Source organism: Peromyscus maniculatus, chromosome 7 (genome assembly GCF_049852395.1).
Source record: "Peromyscus maniculatus bairdii isolate BWxNUB_F1_BW_parent chromosome 7, HU_Pman_BW_mat_3.1, whole genome shotgun sequence".
NCBI lineage: Eukaryota > Metazoa > Chordata > Mammalia > Rodentia > Cricetidae > Peromyscus > Peromyscus maniculatus.
The window spans coordinates 69108514-69128877 of NC_134858.1; the positions used below are offsets into that span (position 1 = coordinate 69108514).

Here is a 20364-nt window from a genome sequence, read left to right on the forward strand (position 1 = left end):
AGGCTGACTCAGAGCAAGACAACGCCCATCTCTCCACAGCTGGTACAAAACTGATGCTAAAAACGGTCCTTTCAAAATATCCCTAAAATGCAGGTGTTGTGAATGTGAGCGCTGCCCACACCAGCCAAGCTCTCCTCCCAGCCCTCTTTCTTCCTTCATCCCTGCTATTAGCCCGGCATCCTAGACACCACTCTGAGACTCAGGCAAACCCAAGGAGGAGGAGTCACTGAGCAATCTCAAGTGGTAACAACCTTGTTCTCGGCTCAGTCCTCACCACCCACCACAATGGGTCTCAACCCACATTTTCCTGCCTCTTCAATTACCACTCCCTCGTCTAATGCAGTCAAACGAGACCCACGCCTGGACTCACCCCATACTTTCTGGCCTTCATATTTTTTGTTTTATTTATTCTACATCTTATCTGGCATGACCTCTCCTAACCCGTCAATCCCTGCCTAAAAAAACCCAACCCATCCTGCAAGATGCTATCAGACACTGCCTCCTCCCTGCAGACTGTCCACCCACAGGAGGATTAGTTCACACTGTGGTCATAAAGCACATGGCATGCATGTTATCAGTCAGTCCGTGCCACCACCTCTGGGACAGGTACTGTCGTGACTGGCCTCATTTTACTGATAAGGAATCAGAATCTTGGAAAGAATAAGGAATTTGTGAATACAAAGCCCAGTCAGAAACAGAAGTAGGGGCAAAGCCAGATTTCATTTCCTCAGAGTATAGGATAAGCTGCCCGGTTTCGTGTTCCCAGAAATGGTCCTTTCAAAATATCATATTCACAACACCTAAACTTTAGGGATATTTTGAAAGGAGCCTTTCAAAGGACCATGGCTTAGAACGGGGTGTGTCACTTAGCACACTCTCCTCATCCTCTGGTAAGTTTAAAGGTCATTCAGAGAGTCCCTTGAGAGCAGGAAGGAGCTCACATCCATGCTCACACCTGCCTTACAGAGGGTACTTCTTACATGCTTGCTGATGATCTCTGCAGACTTAGCGGTAGGTTGGACCTGTCTGCTCCCCACCACACACACACACCCAACTCCTACGTCTAAAGACTGGGCTTCTATAAAGACTCTGACAGAGGGGCAGGACAAGATTATAATAGCACAGGGGGAAAGAACTCCAGCTTGCCAAAGGTGACAAGAAAAAAAAAAAAACAAAAAAAAACAAAAAAACCTCAGTGGACAATGATGTTGAAAAATAAGCTTCTCCTAAGCCAGAAAGAGACAGAGTGAGTCCTGGCCACACCAGACACACACACACACACACACACACACACACACACACACACACACACACACACACACAAATCCAGATGGCTTAATCTTTATTTGTCCAAAAATAATATTTATTGAGCACCTACTGGATACCAGTGACCACTCTAGGTATTAGTAATACAGTCATGAATGAAACAGGTCAAAGTCCCTGCCCTCACAGAGCTTCCATTCTATGAGGGGGAGAAGACAAAACCAAACCAGCAATACAACAAGAGAAGTGAGGGCAAAAGACACCGAATCCAGTGGAAGGGCCGTAGACAACACCAGAGGAAAGAGGGGGGCGGGGACAGACACGTGGGGTCAATAAAAGATAAAGATGACGAACAAAACTTTAATACCGTTACAGAAAATGGCAAACAAGACATACAACACAGTGGAAACAATGATAACTATAACCCCAGGAAAACTCAATATTTGTATAAGAGATGCCACAAACAAATACCACTGACTGGCAGATGAGAACATCACAAGTATTTTTTCAATAAATGATCCGTGCCAGCAACACAGAGAGTTCATACAAATTATCAGGAGGGAACATAAAGGAATCGATTTAAAAACTCAATGAAGGACATGAGCATTAGTTCACAAAGGAGAAGTGTGGCCAGCCAGCTGAGGACGCCATATTGCCTCCCAATCCATAGTGAGTGTTCACCAGGCTGACAAAGATTATGCACTAAATGCACTATGACCTGCCTATGCTCTCATGATCCTTTTTTTCTAGAATACATAGGGAAGAAAGGTTGACCCAACTGTGTTCCTTGTGATACCTCTAAAAACTTCATGGACAAAGTTTTAAGATTTTAACTAAAATAAGTGACTACATACACTATGGTAACCACTAGAATTTGAAACGATAACATTTTCACTGGCTATAAATAAATCCTGCCTCAAGTTGACCAGCACCTCCTTTGGATGGAGTGGAGAGTGGCCAGGAGACAAGATACAGCCTTAGGAATCCAGGCAAAGGGTCCAAATAAGAGCCGGGAGATATGGGGTGACTAAGGATTTGAACGTAAGTCAGGTTTGGAAGCAATTTCAGTCACGCTGACACCATGTCAATCCAGAGAGGAAGACAGAACTAAGACACAGGATTGTAAGCTGAAGCAAAGGGCCCAGAGCGAAGAAGCTCACCAGTCAGCCTACAACCAGGGCCAGGACAGGAGGCGGGAGCAGCATTGAGGACACACGGGGAAGGTGGTTCACACTCTGGACCCCTCACCATCTGCTCCACAGAACAAGGCTTCAAGGGACTGACTATAGCCCAAGAGAGGAGAAACTCCAGACAGACAAAAGCATACCACACCGCACCGGAAGAGAGATTCACCCAGGATACACCTTCTCTGAGGTCCAAGGCCACTCCCTCAGGTCCTGTGATTTCACTTCCTGAACCTGGGTAATGACTTGTTCCAGAAGAAATGCCAGAGACTGAGTCTCTAGGAATAGCGCAGGTGAGTGACTACCTATGGTCATGAGAGATGAGTGGCTTTTGACTCTGACTCCAGCTTTCCACAAACCCCTTCAGAGTATGCGGGGGTCCAGCTTTAAACGGGACCCCACACCCAGGCTCACATCACCAAGAGCTCTTTTGAGGTGTGGAATTAATTGTCTTGTCTGTTTCCTTCCCTTCCACGCCAGCCTAAGCTGGGGTTGACAAGACCACCGATATGAACGAACGAGGGCAAACTCCGACAAGACAGCATGCCCCCAACACACTTTCCTCTAACAAACTGGTAGACATGCCAAGGTCAGAGGGATGCTCATTCCATCACCACAGTCTACTGGCTTAGGCAGGCTAACACCACCCTGAACTAAAACTGCCACCATACCACCTGCTGGCTCCCAGAAACCCTTGCTATGTTTGGATGAAATAACAACACAAAGCATGCTTCACTCGTCTTACTTAGGCTAGGCATATTTCTTTTCATTGGGCATATTCCTGCTTTTCCTGAAGTTGGTTGAACCATGTCTATTTAGGCAAGATGCCCAGAAGGCTAGAGGCAAAGCGAACTTTCCTTCAAGAAGAAGAGAGAGAGACATTCACTGACAATGACTGGAGACAGTAATTCAGGAAGGACACCAGAGGGCCACCTCCAAATACGAGGGCCACCATGTACAAATGTAACCAAGCCGCCAGGACATTTGGCTGGATCTGCATTTTCAGGAGTGTGATCCAGTGAGGTGCGCCTCCTTCCCACAGCGCCGGCACGCTTCACCTCTCTTCCCTTCTCCTTAGCGGGCATCTTGTGTGGCTCTTCCACCTGGCACTTTCTGAGTTATTTTTAATAGTCCTTTCCAGTGCGGTTCTTGCTTTGATGTCTAGGAACCCAAGTTTCTAAAAAAAATATCTCGAGGATCTCTGAGGTCTCTTTGATCTGTAGTTTGAGGTTGTATGTGTCGAGGCTACTGTCTTAGAGTGTTTTCACAACTGAGGGCCCCACAGGGTCAAGGTTTCCTTTGAATCGCATATCTTTCCTGCTTGCTCCACGGCTCAGCACAGATAAACACCACCTCTTCCCCGCAGAGTGTACAAGCCTTCTTCTAATCACACCCAGGGAGACGTGTCCACCTCTGCGTCTGCTCAGGGCAGGCTAGCATCTTATCATCTTCCAAAAAGTCGGAGACTAAATGTGGAGAAGAGCTCGTGCGACATGATCTGGGGACAGTTCAATGGGGTGGGTTAGGGTCGGGGGTTCAGGGTCATGGCTCCTTCCCTGACCTGCCATGGACCTAATTACCAGCTATGGGAAGAACGGGGACACAGGGCATTTCCCCAAAGCACCCTTTTGTGTTGTAAATCTCAGCACGTCACACGACAGTTTTGAAATGAAGATCTTTGAGACAGAGAGTGTTTAACTGTTCTACTCAAGAACCTGCTGAGGGATATAGTTCAGTTGGCAGAGTGCTTGTCTAGCACGCAAAGGACCCTGGGTCCAATCTCCAGCACTACATAAACTGGGCATAGTGACACACACATGCAATCCCAGAACTTGGGAGTTGAAGGCAGGAGGATCCAAGGTTAAGGTCATCCTTGGCTACACAGTGAGTTTGAGGCTAGCCTGACAACATGAGACCCTAAGCCCGGCCCCCCCAATACTAAAAAGCAGTTTGATAGCTAAATTAGAGAGGGACACACAGCATAGACAGGAAGAGAGGCATGCCCAAAGATCCAGGTTCGTTCCCGAGACTCCCACAGAGAAGAAGGCCAGCCCCGAGTACAGGGGAAGCCAGACACCAGATACTTTGACCACTTACCTCCACTGTGGGTCTGCATCACAAGAAACCATTTACCGAGAGCAGTAATATTAGTAGTTGCTAGTATTCATTAGATATTTTCCATGTCCTTCCAATGAATAAGTGATATGTGTGTGTGTGTGTGTGTATGTATATATACATATACATATATATGTAAAATCTCATTTAATTTGAGCATACAAAACCTTCTCAGGCAGACATTCTTATTAATTCTATTTTACAGAAAGGGAAATGAATAAATTTTCAAAGTCCCACAACTGGTCCACACAGATCTGCTTGATTCTAAAGTTCAAGTTTATGGCTATCTTCTGGTTTATGGGTATCTCACACTATGTCCACAAAGATCTCTGACTGCAGGAGGTGTGTGTGGCCTCAGGGCCTGCAGGGGATCGGTCCAGAAGCCTTCTATGGACAGAAGGGAACTGCTCTGCCTACTGACCTAAGAGCCAGGAACTCAACACGTCGGTCTCAGACAAGTCATTCTCTAGCTGCTCCGAGGAGGGGACCTGCCTCCTCAAGGTCATGGCCCCGGCACTCTGCCAACTGTCTGAGGTGATGAGATGGGACTTCCAAAGCCATTTCATGGGAACTGAAACCAAGTCCTGCTTTGGCTTTTGTGTGAAGGGAGGCCCTGCTAGCAAAGCTACTGTTTGGCTCTTCACTGAAGGGCTGAAGTGCAAGCCAGAAAGTGACCCTTTAAACCAATGCGGGACAAGTCTGTGACTACAGAGAGGGAAAGTTCACACACACACACACACACACACACACACACACACACACTGAAAAGACCCCAATACCCAACCTGCTCCCACCAGCAGCATCTGCCAGCTTTGGAGGTTTTCTGGGCCCCCACCCCCACCCCCAGGTGATCCTAGTACTCAGCCAGGTGGAGAAACAGGAAAGGGAACATGTCTATCTTCTCACTTTAACCGAACAGCTCTGTTGGGGGATAGAGAGACGGCTCCGTGGAGACAGCGCTTGCTGTACAAGCGGGAGGACCTGAGTTCGGATCCTCAGCCTCCCCATAAAAAGTAAGGTGGGTGTGGTGGCTGCCTGTAATCCTAATGACTGGGGAGTGAAGACAAGGGCCCCCTGGAGCAAGCTGGCTGGCTAGACTAGCTGTATCAGCGAGCTCCAGGCTCAGTGGCAGACCCTGCCTCTGTAAATACAGTGAAGAGTTGATCCAGAAAGACACCTGACAACCTCTGGCCTCCACATGCACATATGTGCCCGTACACATGCAAGCACACATATATAAGCAGACCAAAAGAACGTCATCATAAAAAAAAAGGGTGAGCAATAAAATGAGGACATGCTTACTAGCCAATGTGGAAAACAGTTAAGGAGCATGTAATTGGCCTTACTACATGGCACATGACCATAACACCCCCTAACAGTGGAAGCCAAAAGACAGCAAAAGCCGGGACAATCACTTTTGTTTGGACCACTGCTCTTCAAAGTGATATTCACATCGGGGAGTGGTGGTGCATGAACCTTTAATCCCAGCACTCAGGAGGCAGAGGCTGTCGGATCTCAAGTTCGAGGTCTGCCCCTGGTCTACATAGTCAGTTCCAGGACAGCCAGGACTGTTAAAACAGAGAAACCCTGTCTCAAAAAACAAAAGCAAAACAACAAACAAACAAATATTCTACTGAGGTAGGGAAAACATATTGCTGAACAAAGAAGTTTTTTTTAAAGAGATTCAGCAGCAACAGCTGGATATTTGGGGCTGATCAATAAGCTCACATTGACACTTCCTTCAAAGCCGTTATCACCAAAATAGGACCAAAAAATGGCCGGAGATATCCCTGAGGAGTCCCAGCCTTGGGGAAGGTGAAGCGGTGACAGAGACAAGCTTTCAGACTTCAAGGGAAAGAAAGTAAACATCCTTGGCAGCAGCTGTACCTACAGGCCGCCCCTAGCTCCAATGTGCCTCTTCCTCCAGGTACCAGGTGTTGACAGATAAAAACACACTTCTCCACTAAAGTGGGAATTCAGCATTCCACAGTGACTAATTCGGTATGTAGTTTTCAAAACGAGGCCCATGTGACCTGGGGTGATGGCGTTGTGACTTTGTTGACTTTGTTACAGTGAACCAAAGTTCTCATAAAAAGCCACACCCATGTTAAAGACTCTGCAAGGCTGGAAGACTGGTGGGAACCTGCTGAAGGTGGAGAGTAGGAATGTTGCAGATCCAGAGCCAAATTATCTTAGGCTACTGTTAATTGCCCAGCTGTGTCTGACCTAATACCCTCGTGACTACCAGGTGAAACCTTCTGCGACATAGTAACTTAACAGACCATTAGCTTTCAACAACTCCACAGCTAAGGGTGTCATCACAGAGCACCTGGGACCTAGAGCAGAGGGTCCCCTGCCTGCCCAAAGCTCCTAACAATGGATTTGGAAAGTGCCTTGGTTTATGACTTCCTTTTGTGGTGTGACTACAAAGACTTCCCAAAACTGTTAACCACACTGGAACATGGCATTCGGGGTACCCTGAATGCATGTGTCCAGGTACGGTCATTCATATCTGGCTCCAGAATGAACTATCTCTTACTCCCTTTGAGGTGAGAGCTATGTTTTTGTGTGGACTCTCTTTATGTAACGACAAAGCTGAGATCACAGTAACAGACACAGCACACACACACACACACACACACACACACACACACACGAAATAATAAAATAAAATAAAGAACATTGCCAAACTCATCAGATTTCCACCAACTATCCGACCACACGGGATCCAGGAGCAACACTAGCAAGCTCCAGGCTCGCCCTCTCACTTCGTAAGGGATGCACCTGTGATCTGGGACCATTTACTCAGAGCAGCCGGTATCAGAAAAGCTGTCTGTATTCTGAATGAGACCCAATATTTTTCTCATTGAGAGCGCCACCCAGTGGTTCTGGCCTGGCCTTGTCCAAAATAATACTCCCCTCTGCCACAAACCCTTTCCTAAGACCCCGTCAGCAGCCCGCCTCAGCCATGTCTTTCTCAGTCCCTCCAACCGCCCCCCACTGCCTACACACACACACTCCTGTCTCCTTTCCAGCCTGGTGGCTCCTCTGAACACACTCACTTGTGCACATCACTCTTCCACGTTTCTAACTTTAAACAACCTAAGTGCCCACAATAATTAAGATTTTTTTAAACTGCTCTTTTCCTGTAGGTGTGACCACAGTGTGCTGGACAAACTTGATTATTTTTACTTCCTGATTTAAAGATCTTAAATTCAGAAGACAGACTTTTAAGAATAAAAATCTCCTTTCGCTGTTAAAACCCAGGCAGCCAGTAGGTGGCAGTAGCGCCACTCACCACGCTATCCCGACGGTGCGGGCCGTTTCTCTCCAAGGACCAATCTTCCACACTCAATTCAAGAAGCTTGTGTGGGAAATGTGAAATCAAAGCCCAGCTCTCAGTCTTTGCATGCTTCCCTGTTTAAGCACACACACCCCACACATGCCGGCTCAGCCCTCTGTATCCATACCGTGGATTCAACCACCTTCAGATTAAAAATATTAGAGAAAATAAAAATTATGTCTGTGCTGAGCATGTACATATCCTCTAAACAAGACAGAAAAACAACCACTTACACTAGATTCAGTATTGTAAGTATAAATCTATGATGATTTAAGATACACAGAAGGGAGACTGGAGAGGTGGTTTAGCAGTTAACAGCACTTGCTGCTGCTCACAACCACCCCAGGCCCAGGGGATCTGACGCCCTCTGCTGGATGAAACAAGCAGTGACCTCATACAGCACACACACACACACACACACACACACACACACACACACACACAAGCACAATACAAGTCAATCTTTTTTAAGAATACACAGGAGGGTTACAACTGTAGTATACATATATAGGGCCATTTTTATATATGAGACTTGAGCATCCAAAAATGTTGGGGTCCTTAGAAGGCTCTAGAACAAAATGCCTCAGATACTGAGAACTAAACGTGTGTGTGTGTGTGTGTGTGTGTGTGTGTGTGTGTGTGTGTGTGTTCCTTCACTCCCTTTAATTAAGAATATACTCTGAGCCGGGCGATGGTGGCGCACGCCTTTAATCCCAGCACTCGGGAGGCAGAGGCAGGCGGATCTCTGTGAGTTCGAGGCCAGCCTGGGCTACCAAGTGAGCTCCAGGAAAGGCGCAAAGCTACACAGAGAAACCCTGTCTCGAAAAACCAAAAAAAAAAAAAAAAAAAAAAAAGAATATACTCTGGAAATATGATAAAAACACAGTGTTCTGAAGTTATCTGAAAGTACCTTTAAAAAAAAACCACTCTGGCTTTGGTGTCAGTCACAACGCCTTATAGACAAGGATTTAACTGACTCAAAAGCCAGTCAATCCGAGGTTACCTGGAGCCTCTCTAGTACTAGACATGAGTGGTGCACACCCCTGCTTCGAGCACAGGGCAATGGTAGCCCCAGTTAGGATCCCACTAATTAAGACGTCACTTCTGCCTCCCACTTTAAATGTGGGGAAGTCAGAGGTGGAGAAGTGTGCTCTGACAGCCAAGGTCCCTCGAGACGACAGACGCCTTCCCTTGGCAAACACACTTCTTTCTACCCGTGCTGGGGTGGGGTGGGATCTTGCCCATCACTGTGGCTGATGGTGCTCCCACATGAGTGCATGAGTCAGGGAAGATGCGGCCCGGCTCCTCCCCAGCTTCTGCTACCCCACTCACTCCCTGGACACCTGTGTGAGAGCCATACAAGACCGACATGGTGTGCTTGACTTCTCGTGTGGAGACGAGATTTTATCTACTGTGAATGTTTATTCTAGACCTAATAAAACAAAGAGTTCCTCCCACCCTCATAATCCCCTGACCGTATTACCCCTACCACGGGAATACCCGCATTTCCTAGACTGCTAAAGAAGATATGTTTTTAATTTTATCTGTCATGTATGTAATTTATTGAAAGTAGCTACACTTCAAATATTAATGATTCATTAAAAAATAGTCATAGAGTTGGGAAGAACTTCAGTTGGTAACGTGCTTTTTCTTGCAAGTATGAGGATCAGAATTTGATCCCAGAACCTATGGAAAAGGCTACGTGTTGTAGTACAGGTTAGGTGTTGTAGTACAGGCTAGGTGTTGTTGTAGTACAGGCTAGGTGTGGTGGTACAGGCTAGGTGTGGTGGTACAGGCTAGGTGTGGTGGTACAGGCTAGGTGTGGTGGTACAGGCTAGGTGTGGTGGTACACACTTGTAATCCCAGCCCCAGAGAAGTGGAAACATGAGTATTCCTGGAGCTTACCAGCCAGCCAGAATGGCAAGCTTCAGGCCAGTAAGAGACCCTGTCTCCAGAAATAAGGTAAATGGTGCCTGAGGCAAGACAGCAAGGTTGTCTCCTGGTCTCCACACACATGCACACACACATGGAACATGCATGCACATGAGTGCGTGCGCGCGCGCATGCGCGCGCGCGCACACACACACACACACACACACACACAGAGTCATACATAAAATGGACACATATCTTAAAGTAGTGATTATTGTAAGTAAAATAGTTTTCCTGGTTTTTTTTCTGCCAACCAAACTTTTAATTCATTTGACTTTATTCTTCAAGCTAAAGAATTAGACCCTTGATATTCTTGGAACCCTCACTTACATATTCTCCTAACAGTTCCTGTTATTTTTCTATCCTATCAATTTTTCAATTAAGTAAGAAACATCTACAATGACATGTGGCCAGCTTTAACCACAAATGGATTTTTCTTTATCACAGGAAAGGGAGGGCAGACCATAATAAGCCAAGTCAAAATCATTTCTTTTTCTTCTTAGAGAACTAAATGTTCAACCTACCTGCTTTTCTTCTTGTTTAGAAAAAAACAGAATGATAAATAAATCCCCAGCAGATTAAATATGTAACTTTTCTTATCACCCAGGAGAGGAAGGATGCAGAAGAGAGAAGATGGAGGAGAAACAAGAGAGAGGAAGGAGAGAGGCCACAGGGAGCAGAGCATCATGGGGAAGGAAGGAAAGGGGAAGGACAGAGGACACCCAGGAGCCGAGAAAGGGCGCAGCAGCTGGGGAGAAGAGGGTGGGTTTGGGAGGCACTCAGAAGCCTGAGCTGAGGTCACCTTCTGTCACCTTTTGTCCCCTAAACTACAGGACTCACATGTGGTGCCACTGTCCTTGGAGAGTGTGGGCACTGTGAACTGCACCTGGCCAATACTCTGGTCTAGAGAAAACCCTCCTTTGAAGGGAACAATCATTGGTCCACACAGCACACAAGGGGAGCTGTCCCTCTGGGCTGTGACCACAGTGGCCCGGGCAGAGTCACGTGTGAGCTAGAGTGCTATCTCTTCTCCACCACAGGAAGCTGTCCCGGGTCCCAGGCTTCTGTGAGAGCTTACCTCCTCAACCATCTGCTTGACCTTCTTCTGCTGGCAATGCACCATGTCATCCAGGTGTCGGATCCGCTCCCGGAGGCTGGCGGATGCCTCCTCCAGCTGCTGGTACCTAAGGAAGAAGAGAGAGCTCTGGGCCCTGACTCGGAACAGCCACGGCAGCAGGGAAAGACACAGCCTTGTAGAAGCCTTGCGAGAACCAAAACTCAAACTCAAGTCACGCCCTCCTCTCCGTGGACTCTAGGGATCAACTTGGAATCAATATCACCCCAGAAAGTGCACAGATGTCCTTCAGGTCCCCTCCTCTGTATAATGGCATGTCTCTACCTCCTGGGGCAGAATGAGTTTTTTCTTCACTGACAGGTGTGAGAGGGTTTCTGCTTGGGATTAATACAGATTGGGACACACAGTCAGCGATCTTAATTAGGGGACCGAGAAGGGGAGTCTAAGAACCCAGTGAAGCCCCTGCAATCCGGGGTAGAGTCCAGGAAAGCCTGCAGCCAGCTCTGCTGTGCCCATCACTTACTGAACAACCGAGGCACACGTGGAAAGTCCTCCGCGGCACCCTGCCCCACACCACAGAACGTCTCTAGGCTTTTATTAGAGACATTACTCTGTCTTTGCTCCGCTCAAACCAACCAAAAGGAGCTGGTAGACGAGCGTGTTCTGTACGTCGTGACAGCAAACACGGGAAGAAGTGTAGTGTCTCTGTCCCATTTCCCAGCAACACCAGGTCCCTCTTTAGCACCAAAGCAGAAACTAGCAAGGACTCCTACAACTCTGGAAACCCTCAAGTTACAGGAGAGGGCGAGTGAGTCGGCTCAGCAGGTAAAGGTGCTTGCCGCTAAGCCTAGTGATCCGAGTTTGATTCCCCACATGACCCATATAATGAAAGGAAAGAATTCATTCCCAAGAATTATCTTCTGACCTCCACACTCATGCCTTGGAACATTTGTAAAACATATACACACCTGCACAATAAATAAATAAACATCATAATTTTTTTTAATTGAGGAAAACAGATTTTTTTTTCCCCCAGCACGTACTATGTAGCAGGCAATAGGTCAAAGTTCCCTCACAATGGGAACCAAAGGGATAGGCATCTGATCAACATTCCTCACTTAGAAAAAGAGTTTCCATCCCACAGTTAGGCAAAGAGCCTCGGGGGTCAGGTAACTTACCCAGCCTTTCTTTCCTTCCTCTCTGCCTTTTGATTTCTAGAAAAGGCCATGAATGACTCCTGTATTTTCCATCCAGGGTGTTACAAGTTCATGGCCAAAGGGCAATGTAAGGCTTGGAAACGAGCAACACTTTAAAATGAATTTCCAGGACAAACGGTATCAGTCACAGCTGATGAGTTATCTCATTAACGAGGTGCATCCTGTGATGCTCAGGGTCATGAGCACACCCAGACTGAACATCTGTGTTTGTGGCCATTTGCGATGTGTCCCGCTGAACTAACAGCCAGCCTAGGGCAATGAGATGTGACTGTAAGCTCCTGAAGAAACTGGAGCCACACTGGGTGCTCTCAGCCAATGTCACAGTGACTACAGAGGTCGGTACTGAGTGAGGACCACGCGAATGAAAACACAAGAGTCAAATGAGCTAGCCCAAACAGGGCACATGGGGGTGGGGAGATGGCTCAGTGGGGAGGAGGACTTATTGGGCAAGCATGAAGACCTGAGTTCAAATCCCCAATACCCATGCAAAAAGTTGAGCATGGCTGTGGGGTAGGGTGTTGTAGGAGGGGAGACAGAAGGGTGACCAGGGCTTGCTGGCTTCCAGCCTAGCTCCTGGTTCACTGAGAGACTCTAGATCCAGGGAATAAGGTAGAAAGTGGTAAGAGCAGGATACCAGACATTGTCCTCTGGCCTCTGTGTGCATGAACACACACATACACACACACACACACACACACACACACACACACACACACACACACACACACACACAATGTGTGTATCCACCTCTGAGTTGCTCCAAGTCCAAGGCCAGCTTGCCTCACCTGTCCTTGTCAGAATCTGCAATCTCCCCCGACATTTCTGTTTCATGTTCCAGGAGCTGGAGCTGGAGTTGATGCCGTTCCTAAAACAGACATGATAAAATGGAGCCAAATGGAGCCAGACAGAAGAGGAACACCAGACACACCCAGCTCTGGTGTCCAAGTCTGCACATCATTCCCTGGGTTTCACACATCTACCAGCCCAGAGCTCAAAACCAAAAGGGGCCCAATGCATAGACATACTATGGATTAGACAAGATACTCTAATCAAATTACATGAGCACTAGCCCAGGCTCACATGTCTTATAAAAATTTACATTTCTTTTCTTCCTTTCTTTTTTCTTTCTTTTTTTTCTTTTCTTTCTTTCTTACTGAACTTTTTTTTTTTTTTTTTTTTTTTTGAGATAGGGTCTTTCTGAGTAACTCTGGCTGTCCTGGAACTCACTCTGTAGTCCAAGCTGGCCTCAAACTCAGAGATCCACCTGCCTCTGCCTCTTGAGTGCTTGGATTAAAGATGAATGCCACCACTTGAAAATTTATATTTCTAACTAATGATAATCAATATCATAAATCATTGAAAAATTCCTGATAGTTTTCAAAATCATCCAGCAAAGAGGCTCTGAAATTCTGGCAATGTCCTATGGACCAACCACATCATGTTTACACAGGGGTAGTTACTTATAAAATGTACATTATGGCCATTATGGCCATAACAATTGTTACACACACACACACACAAAGAAGTTCAGTGTTAGTCCCTTATAACACATCATCTCACACAGAAAAGGGAACTTTGCAAGCATGGTTAATGATACGGAAAGTTGCATGTACAATGATATTTTATTTGTGCTGAAATGTGATTTTATTTGTATGTTAATAAATAAAGTTGCCTGGGGATCAGAGCTAAGAGCAAGCCATTAAGCAGAAGTCTGGTAGTGGTAGCTCACGCCCTTAATCCCATCACATGGCAGGCAAAGTCTCTGTGTATTCAAGGACACAGCTAGCATGGTGACACACGCCTTTAATCCCAGTGCCAACCATAGAGACCTGGAGGTCTGTATAGACAAGCAGTGACGAGGAAGTCATGTGGTTGGGTTTAGAACCAATGAGAAGGCAGAACAGAAAGGCAATAAAAAGACAGGACACAGGAAGCAGGTCTCTTTCTCAGGGGAAGGACTACAGCCAGTGGTAAGTTAAGGTGGTCTTAGCTCTTGGCTCCTGCTCTGATCTCTGGGCTTTTAACTCTGCATTGGGCTCTGTTTCTTATTTAATAAGACTGTTTAGAATTTCATCTACACTCATGGGTAGAGTGGATCTCGTACTAGAGGAGGCAATAGAGTTAAAAACAGGGAGCTAGGGAGACACCACATGGCTGACTCTGACGCCAGCGTATGGGCCACAAGGCAAGTCGTACAGGTAGCGCCCAGAGTTAGAAAAGGCAAGGAAATAGACTTTCTTTTAGAACCTCTAAAATCTGCCAACCTCTTCATTCTGGGACTTCTCACCTCCAGAACAGAAACTGACTCTTTGGCAATTTATTTCAGTAGCAATAAGAAACATAGGGGTGTCGAGCTACATGCTTCATGGACTTTGCTGAATACATAAACATACATGTGTACATTTAAGTTTGCCCCAAACAGCAAGAATTTTTACAATTACTTCTTTGAAAAGAGAAAGTAGGAAAATGTTCATAATAGCACAGTGCCTGTCATCACTGGAGTGTGTAGTAGACGTGTATTATAGATATTAATATAGCAAAATCCCTTAAAACACATTTGCGGAGCCCTGCTTTGGCGGGGGGGGAGGTGGGGATTTGCTTTGAGAGCTCCTCTGAGAAGGGCTCTGTCTCACATCTGCTCTCAGCAATTCTCCCCAAGACACTCGGACAAGTTACATAGGCTCCAAACCTAAATGATGAGACTCTGCTTTCGGGGTGGTGGTGGGGACACAGACATACATGGGAAAGGAACCTGTGACCCTCCCTGTCTGAGGAGTAAAGGCCTGTGTGGCAGGCCAGTCAGAAGAGGTTAGAGGCCCATCCTCAGATCTATCTGAAGCCTAGACAGGACCTTGCTCCACCATTAGGCTGGGGTTTCGAGCTTGCAGGGTCTGGCACTTGGCGCCAATGACATCATGCCCATGGTAGGTCAGTGCTATGGGCAACTTCGGCGTAACTAGGGAGCTAGTTTTTCCAGAAACCAGACCCAGCTTTGGCCTTCAACTCCAGAAGTCAGCTGTCAGCTGCTCAATGTCACCACGCTTTCTCTTCCTCTCCTTCCTTCCTTCCTGTCTTTTCTCTTCCACTTCCTGCCTCCCGATGTGCACCCCTGCCCAAGACTGGCCTGTCAGCTCTGTAAGCCTCCCCCCTCCCCCCACGATCAGCCTGCTGACCACACACAGCTGAGGTTCCCTCCCCATCCCATTCAGGGCCCAGGCGTGTCGTGGAAAAGTCAACCTGCCCCAGACACATGCCCCAGAAACAAGAGGGGCGGGGTGCTGAGGGAGCCTCCACATACATTGCCTCATCAGGTTAAACGAAGAGCACGTCTAGAGAACCCACAAAGCTAGCTGTTGCAATATTCCTCTGCAGAAACAATTTTACAGGTGACTTTTTTTTTTTTTTTTATGTATCAAAATAGTTTTGATGAGCTGGGCTGGGCTTTGCCTAGCAGGCACGAGGCCATGGGTTCGATTGTCAACACTACAGGAACAACCAACCATAGAAATAGTCACCAGAGAGGCAGACAAGAACTTTGTTCACCCCCCTGCTGTGCCCTGAAAACTGGGGGACTGACGGGAGTCAGTCCTGAGGCTTCTGACACTTTGGGCAGGTCTTCAAAGGAACTGTGGGGCCAGAGGGACTGGGCAGGGGGGCAGCAGGCCCAGAGGGACTGGGCAGGGGGGCAGCAGGCCCAGAGGGACTGGGCAGGGGGGCAGCAGACCCAGAGGGACTGGGCAGGGGGGCAGCAGGCCCAGAGGGACTGGGCAGGGGAGCAGCAGACCCAGAGGGACTGGGCAGGGGGGCAGCAGACCCAGAGGGACTGGGCAGGGGGGCAGCAGGCCCAGAGGGACTGGGCAGGGGGGCAGCAGGCCCAGAGGGACTGGGCAGGGGGGCAGCAGACCCAGAGGGACTGGGCAGGGGGGCAGCAGGCCCAGAGGGACTGGGCAGGGGGGCAGCAGGCCCAGAGGGACTGGGCAGGGGGGCAGCAGACCCAGAGGGACTGGGCAGGGGGGCAGCAGGCCCAGAGGGACTGGGCAGGGGGGCAGCAGACCCAGAGGGACTGGGCAGGGGGGCAGCAGACCCAGAGGGACTGGGCAGGGGGGCAGCAGGCCCAGGGGGACTGGGCAGGGGGGCAGCAGACCCAGAGGGACTGGGCAGGGGGGCAGCAGACCCAGAGGGACTGGGCAGGGGGGCAGCAGACCCAGAGGGACTGGGCAGGGGGGCAGCAGGCCCAGAGGGACTGGGCAGGGGGGCAGCAGGCCCAGAGGGACTGGGCAGGGGAGCAGCAGACCCAGAGGGACTGGGCAGGGGGGCAGCAGGCCCAGGGGGACTGGGCAGGGGGGCAGCAGACCCAGAGGGACTGGGCAGGGGGGCAGCAAGCCCAGGGGGACTGGGCAGGGGGGCAGCAAGCCCAGGGGGACTGGGCAGGGGGGCAGCAGACCCAGAGGGACTGGGCAGGGGGGCAGCAGGCCCAGGCTGCATCTGTTACCTTCTCCATTCGCTCAATCAACCTGTCCAGCTCCCCGATCCTCTGGTCTTTCTCCTCCAGGCTGAGCTCAGCTGCCTCCATCTTTTTATTGGCCTCTTCGATCGCTTTCAGAAAGCTGTTGGTTTCTTCCTGCAATAGGCACACACTCTCCTCAGCAAGGCCTGGAGACCCAGGTGACTCACCTAAGTCCAGACCAGACAGTGCCTTACTGGGTCCTGATCTCCCTGTGAAGGCGTGACCCAGGGGCCCATGCTTCTCACACGGAGTGAACTCAACTGTCATGAGTCCGGTTTCACCTCCGAACAAAGCACGTCATGTAGCAGCTATTCTTCTTTAACTTTATTTAAGATTTTATATTTATTTTATTTTGTGGGTGGCAGATATGGGTGCCAGGGTACATGTGTGGAGGTCAGAAGTGTGGAGGTGAGAAGACAGCCATCAAATGTCTGTTCTCTCCTTCCACCGTGTGGGCTTCGGATCGAGCTCAGCTTATCACCTCGGCAGTAAGCATCTTTACCTGCTGAGCAGCGTCTTTACCTGCCGAGTACTCACACTGGCCCCTCCTGTGCTTTTCAATGGCCCAGTAACTCTCTCCTGAAAGTTTATGTTAAAAAGGTGCAAAAAAAAGAAACAAAATAGCCTGAGAAGGCTTAAATACCATTGCACAAATGCTCAGTGTCACTGTGTGGGCCAACAAACGTCTGAAGCGGAATGAGGAACTCCCAGGTCTTCCTCCCACAATGCAATACAGCCACTTACTCTTCCGGAAAAACCCAAACATCTGGGGCATTGATTAAACCTCCAAGGACACAGACACAGAGCAACTCCTTCAAAGAATGTGGGCCCTTCTAGCGAGGCCAAGATGTGAGGCCACCTCTAGTCAGAGCACAGTCCAATCCCACAGCCAGGAGGAGGGCGGGGAGAATGACTCTCTGAGGACACAAGTCACGTCCCCCTGTGGGCATAGCAGACCTGGGGATGGAGAAGGTGGAGCTCCCAAGACCGGGGGCAACTGTATAATCCAGGACAGGGACATGGGAGGTTATAGAGCAAACAGACCAACCCAGGATCCACTCGGATGTGGGCGAATGGTCCTATTAGCTGGAGAAACATGTATTTGGAGACAGAGACAGTGGCTTACTCCAGAAGGAGGGAAAATGGGAGCGAATGAACAATCAAATAAATTTCCCTGGGCCGGGGAGGTGGCTCAGTGGATGAAGAGCTGGCTGTGCAAGCAGGAGGACCTGAGTTCAGATCCCCAGCCTGCAAGTAAAAGCTGGGCATGACAGTGCATGCTGTGACCCCAGCACCGTGGAGGCTAACACAGGGCCACAGCGGGTGGGTATTCTGAAAAACCGCTGGCCAGGGGCCTAGACTAAATGGTAAGCTTCAAGCTCAGTGAAAACACTGTTTCAAAATAAATAAACAATAAAGAGGATGTTGATTGGCAGGGGCACACTACCAGAATCAATCTCTCGCCTTTCAAGTGCACCCTTGAGTAGGGACACCTGTATACACAGTGCACATATGCATATAACACACACATGAAATAGACAGTGAATGAATGAATGAATGAATCCCCTGATTCCTCTTCACATCCAACCTCATGACTCCCTTCGGGGACAAAACCTTCCTGTTAAACCTGCCGGCCACATCCCCCGCCTTCCGTTTTGAGCAGCGCACACGCACCAGGAGCGCCTCCTTCTCCGCACTGTGCTTGCGCTGCGCCTCCTGCAGCTTCTCCTCATACTGGCTGTACAGCTTCCTCGTCATCTCCCGCATCACCTCGGCGTTGGCTTCCTGAGACGACTCCACCTGCAATGAGTCTAGTTGCAGAACTGCAGCCTGTACCTTGCCTCTCTAGCGCGTCTACACACACAGAGATCAGAGCGTGACTCCCAGGGGTCTCTGGATAGACGGGAGCAGCAAGCAGGAGGGCCGGGAGAGAGGCAGAGCAGGGCGCACACCAGTGAAAGATGGCACTGTACACGAAGTTACTTAGGATGATTGGGACAAGGTGTTTCAGGGAGCGAATCTTTCAGAAGGTTGCTTCTTGGGGCTGTGGAGATGGGCTCAGTTGGTAAAGTTTTTCGAGAACCCATGCCAGAAAAAGAGCGGGGGGGAGAGAGAGGGAGAGAGAGGAAGGGAGAGAGAGGAAGAGAGAGAGAGAGAGAGAGAGAGAGAGAGAGAGAGAGAGAGAGAGAGAGAGAGAGAGAGAAATGAAACAGCCAGGTATGGTGGCTCATACTTGTAACTCCCAACACTGAGCAGACAGACAGGTGGACAGGTGGATGATCCCTGGGGCTCACTGACCAGCCAGCTATAAACAGCAAAACCCTGGTCCCAGTGAGAGACTGTGTCTTGAAAAGATAAGATGGACAGCTCCTGAGCAACTACACTTGAAGTTGACCTCTGAGCTACACCCATGCATATATATATATACAAATGTGCATCCACACACATGCACCTATATGCACACGTGTGCACAGATTATTTTAAAGTTAGCTTGTCTAATCAATCCCATTCATTGCACTGACCAAGCGCATCTCTAAGTCCGGTCTCAGTAAGCACAAATGAGAAATCTGCACTCATCTTTCCCACACTGCATGCTTTCCAAACTGTTGTCTTTGTAAGCCTCTCAGCCTAGTGGGGCCCCCGGGAGCCTTTAGTGGCCAGCCAGAGCAGGTGCAGCTTGAGAGAGTCTTTGGAGCTGGGGTGGGTGGGGAGAGGCTCCAGGAATGATGTCTCCTTTCTGGCCTTCAGTAAGGACCTCACACCCCTGCCCCAACGCGGCTGCACATGTGCCTTGCCCTATCAGGCTTCTGCTTGTCTAAGATGCCCGAGCATGTGAGCACCTCACCTGGGGGGAAGGGAGGTGCCCTTTGGTCTTAATAAGCTGCATAGTGTTTACTCCAAAGACGTGACAAGTCCCTTTTGACACCCTTGACCGTTCATCTCTGGGGAAGTGTCAGTACTGAGAAGCCACAGGATGGAAATTCACAAGCAAAACTTATCATTAGCTTAGAATGTGGGTCCACCCCACACTCCATGTCTACTGCACAGGGGCCATGGGAAAGGGCTGTGCCTGAAGTCTGTTTACACTGAATTCCAGTCATGTGCGGTATCGTGAGTCCCTGGAACTCCTTTCATTTTTAATTTGAAGGATAAAGCAAAAGGAAGTGGTCAGGACTGAACTCAGCAAGGGTCTCTAAAACAGGTCACTGTAGGCTGGACATAAGGGATCTGGACTGTCAGACTACCTTGCCATGCCTGGTGACATACCACCCCAGAGCAAACAGGAACACACAGGACAGACCCAAAGAGTTGGTGCTCAATTATAATTCCTAGTGAGAAAAAGATTGTATAAAATTGTAGAAAGAAAGAAAGAGAAAAAGAAGAAGGGAAAAAAAAGAAAAAAAGACCGACCTAGGGCTGAAGAGATGGCTCAGCAATTAAGAGCACTTTCTGGTCCTCCAGAAGACCTGAGTTCCCTTCCCAGTTCCCACATCAGGTGGCTCACAATGACCTGTAACTCCAGCCCTGAGGGATCTAATGCCCTCTTCTGGCCTCTATGGGCACTGCACTCAGGTGCACAAACCCACACTGAGATACGTACATATACACATCATTTAAAATAGTAAAAACAGAAAGAGTTGGCTTATTTGAAGGGAAAGCAAAGAAGGGCTGAAGTATTCTGCCTAAACCTGGTCCCAGGTGGCTGTAACAGCAGGAGCCCAGAGGGG

The 20364-nt window shown here is 48.7% G+C and overlaps 1 protein-coding gene across 3 annotated transcripts in view; it reads right to left on the reverse strand.

The window, feature by feature from the left end:
- Myzap (myocardial zonula adherens protein) overlaps positions 1-20364 on the reverse strand; it is a 90867-nt gene that overhangs the window by 32011 nt on the left and 38492 nt on the right. For 2 of the 3 annotated variants that reach the window (XR_006074202.2, XM_006973785.4), the window contains exons 7-10: positions 18311-18436; positions 16622-16750; positions 12915-12994; positions 10916-11021 (exon numbers count right to left, since the gene is read on the reverse strand). Coding sequence is in view for 2 of the 3 variants with exons in the window: in XM_006973785.4 (XP_006973847.1) it covers positions 10916-11021; positions 12915-12994; positions 16622-16750; positions 18311-18436 (441 nt within the window). In the remaining variant the exon portion in view is untranslated. Of the gene's footprint in view, positions 1-1335; positions 3946-10915; positions 11022-12914; positions 12995-16621; positions 16751-18310; positions 18437-20364 lie in introns of those variants that run through there. The other variant, XM_076576638.1, reaches the window with a different exon arrangement.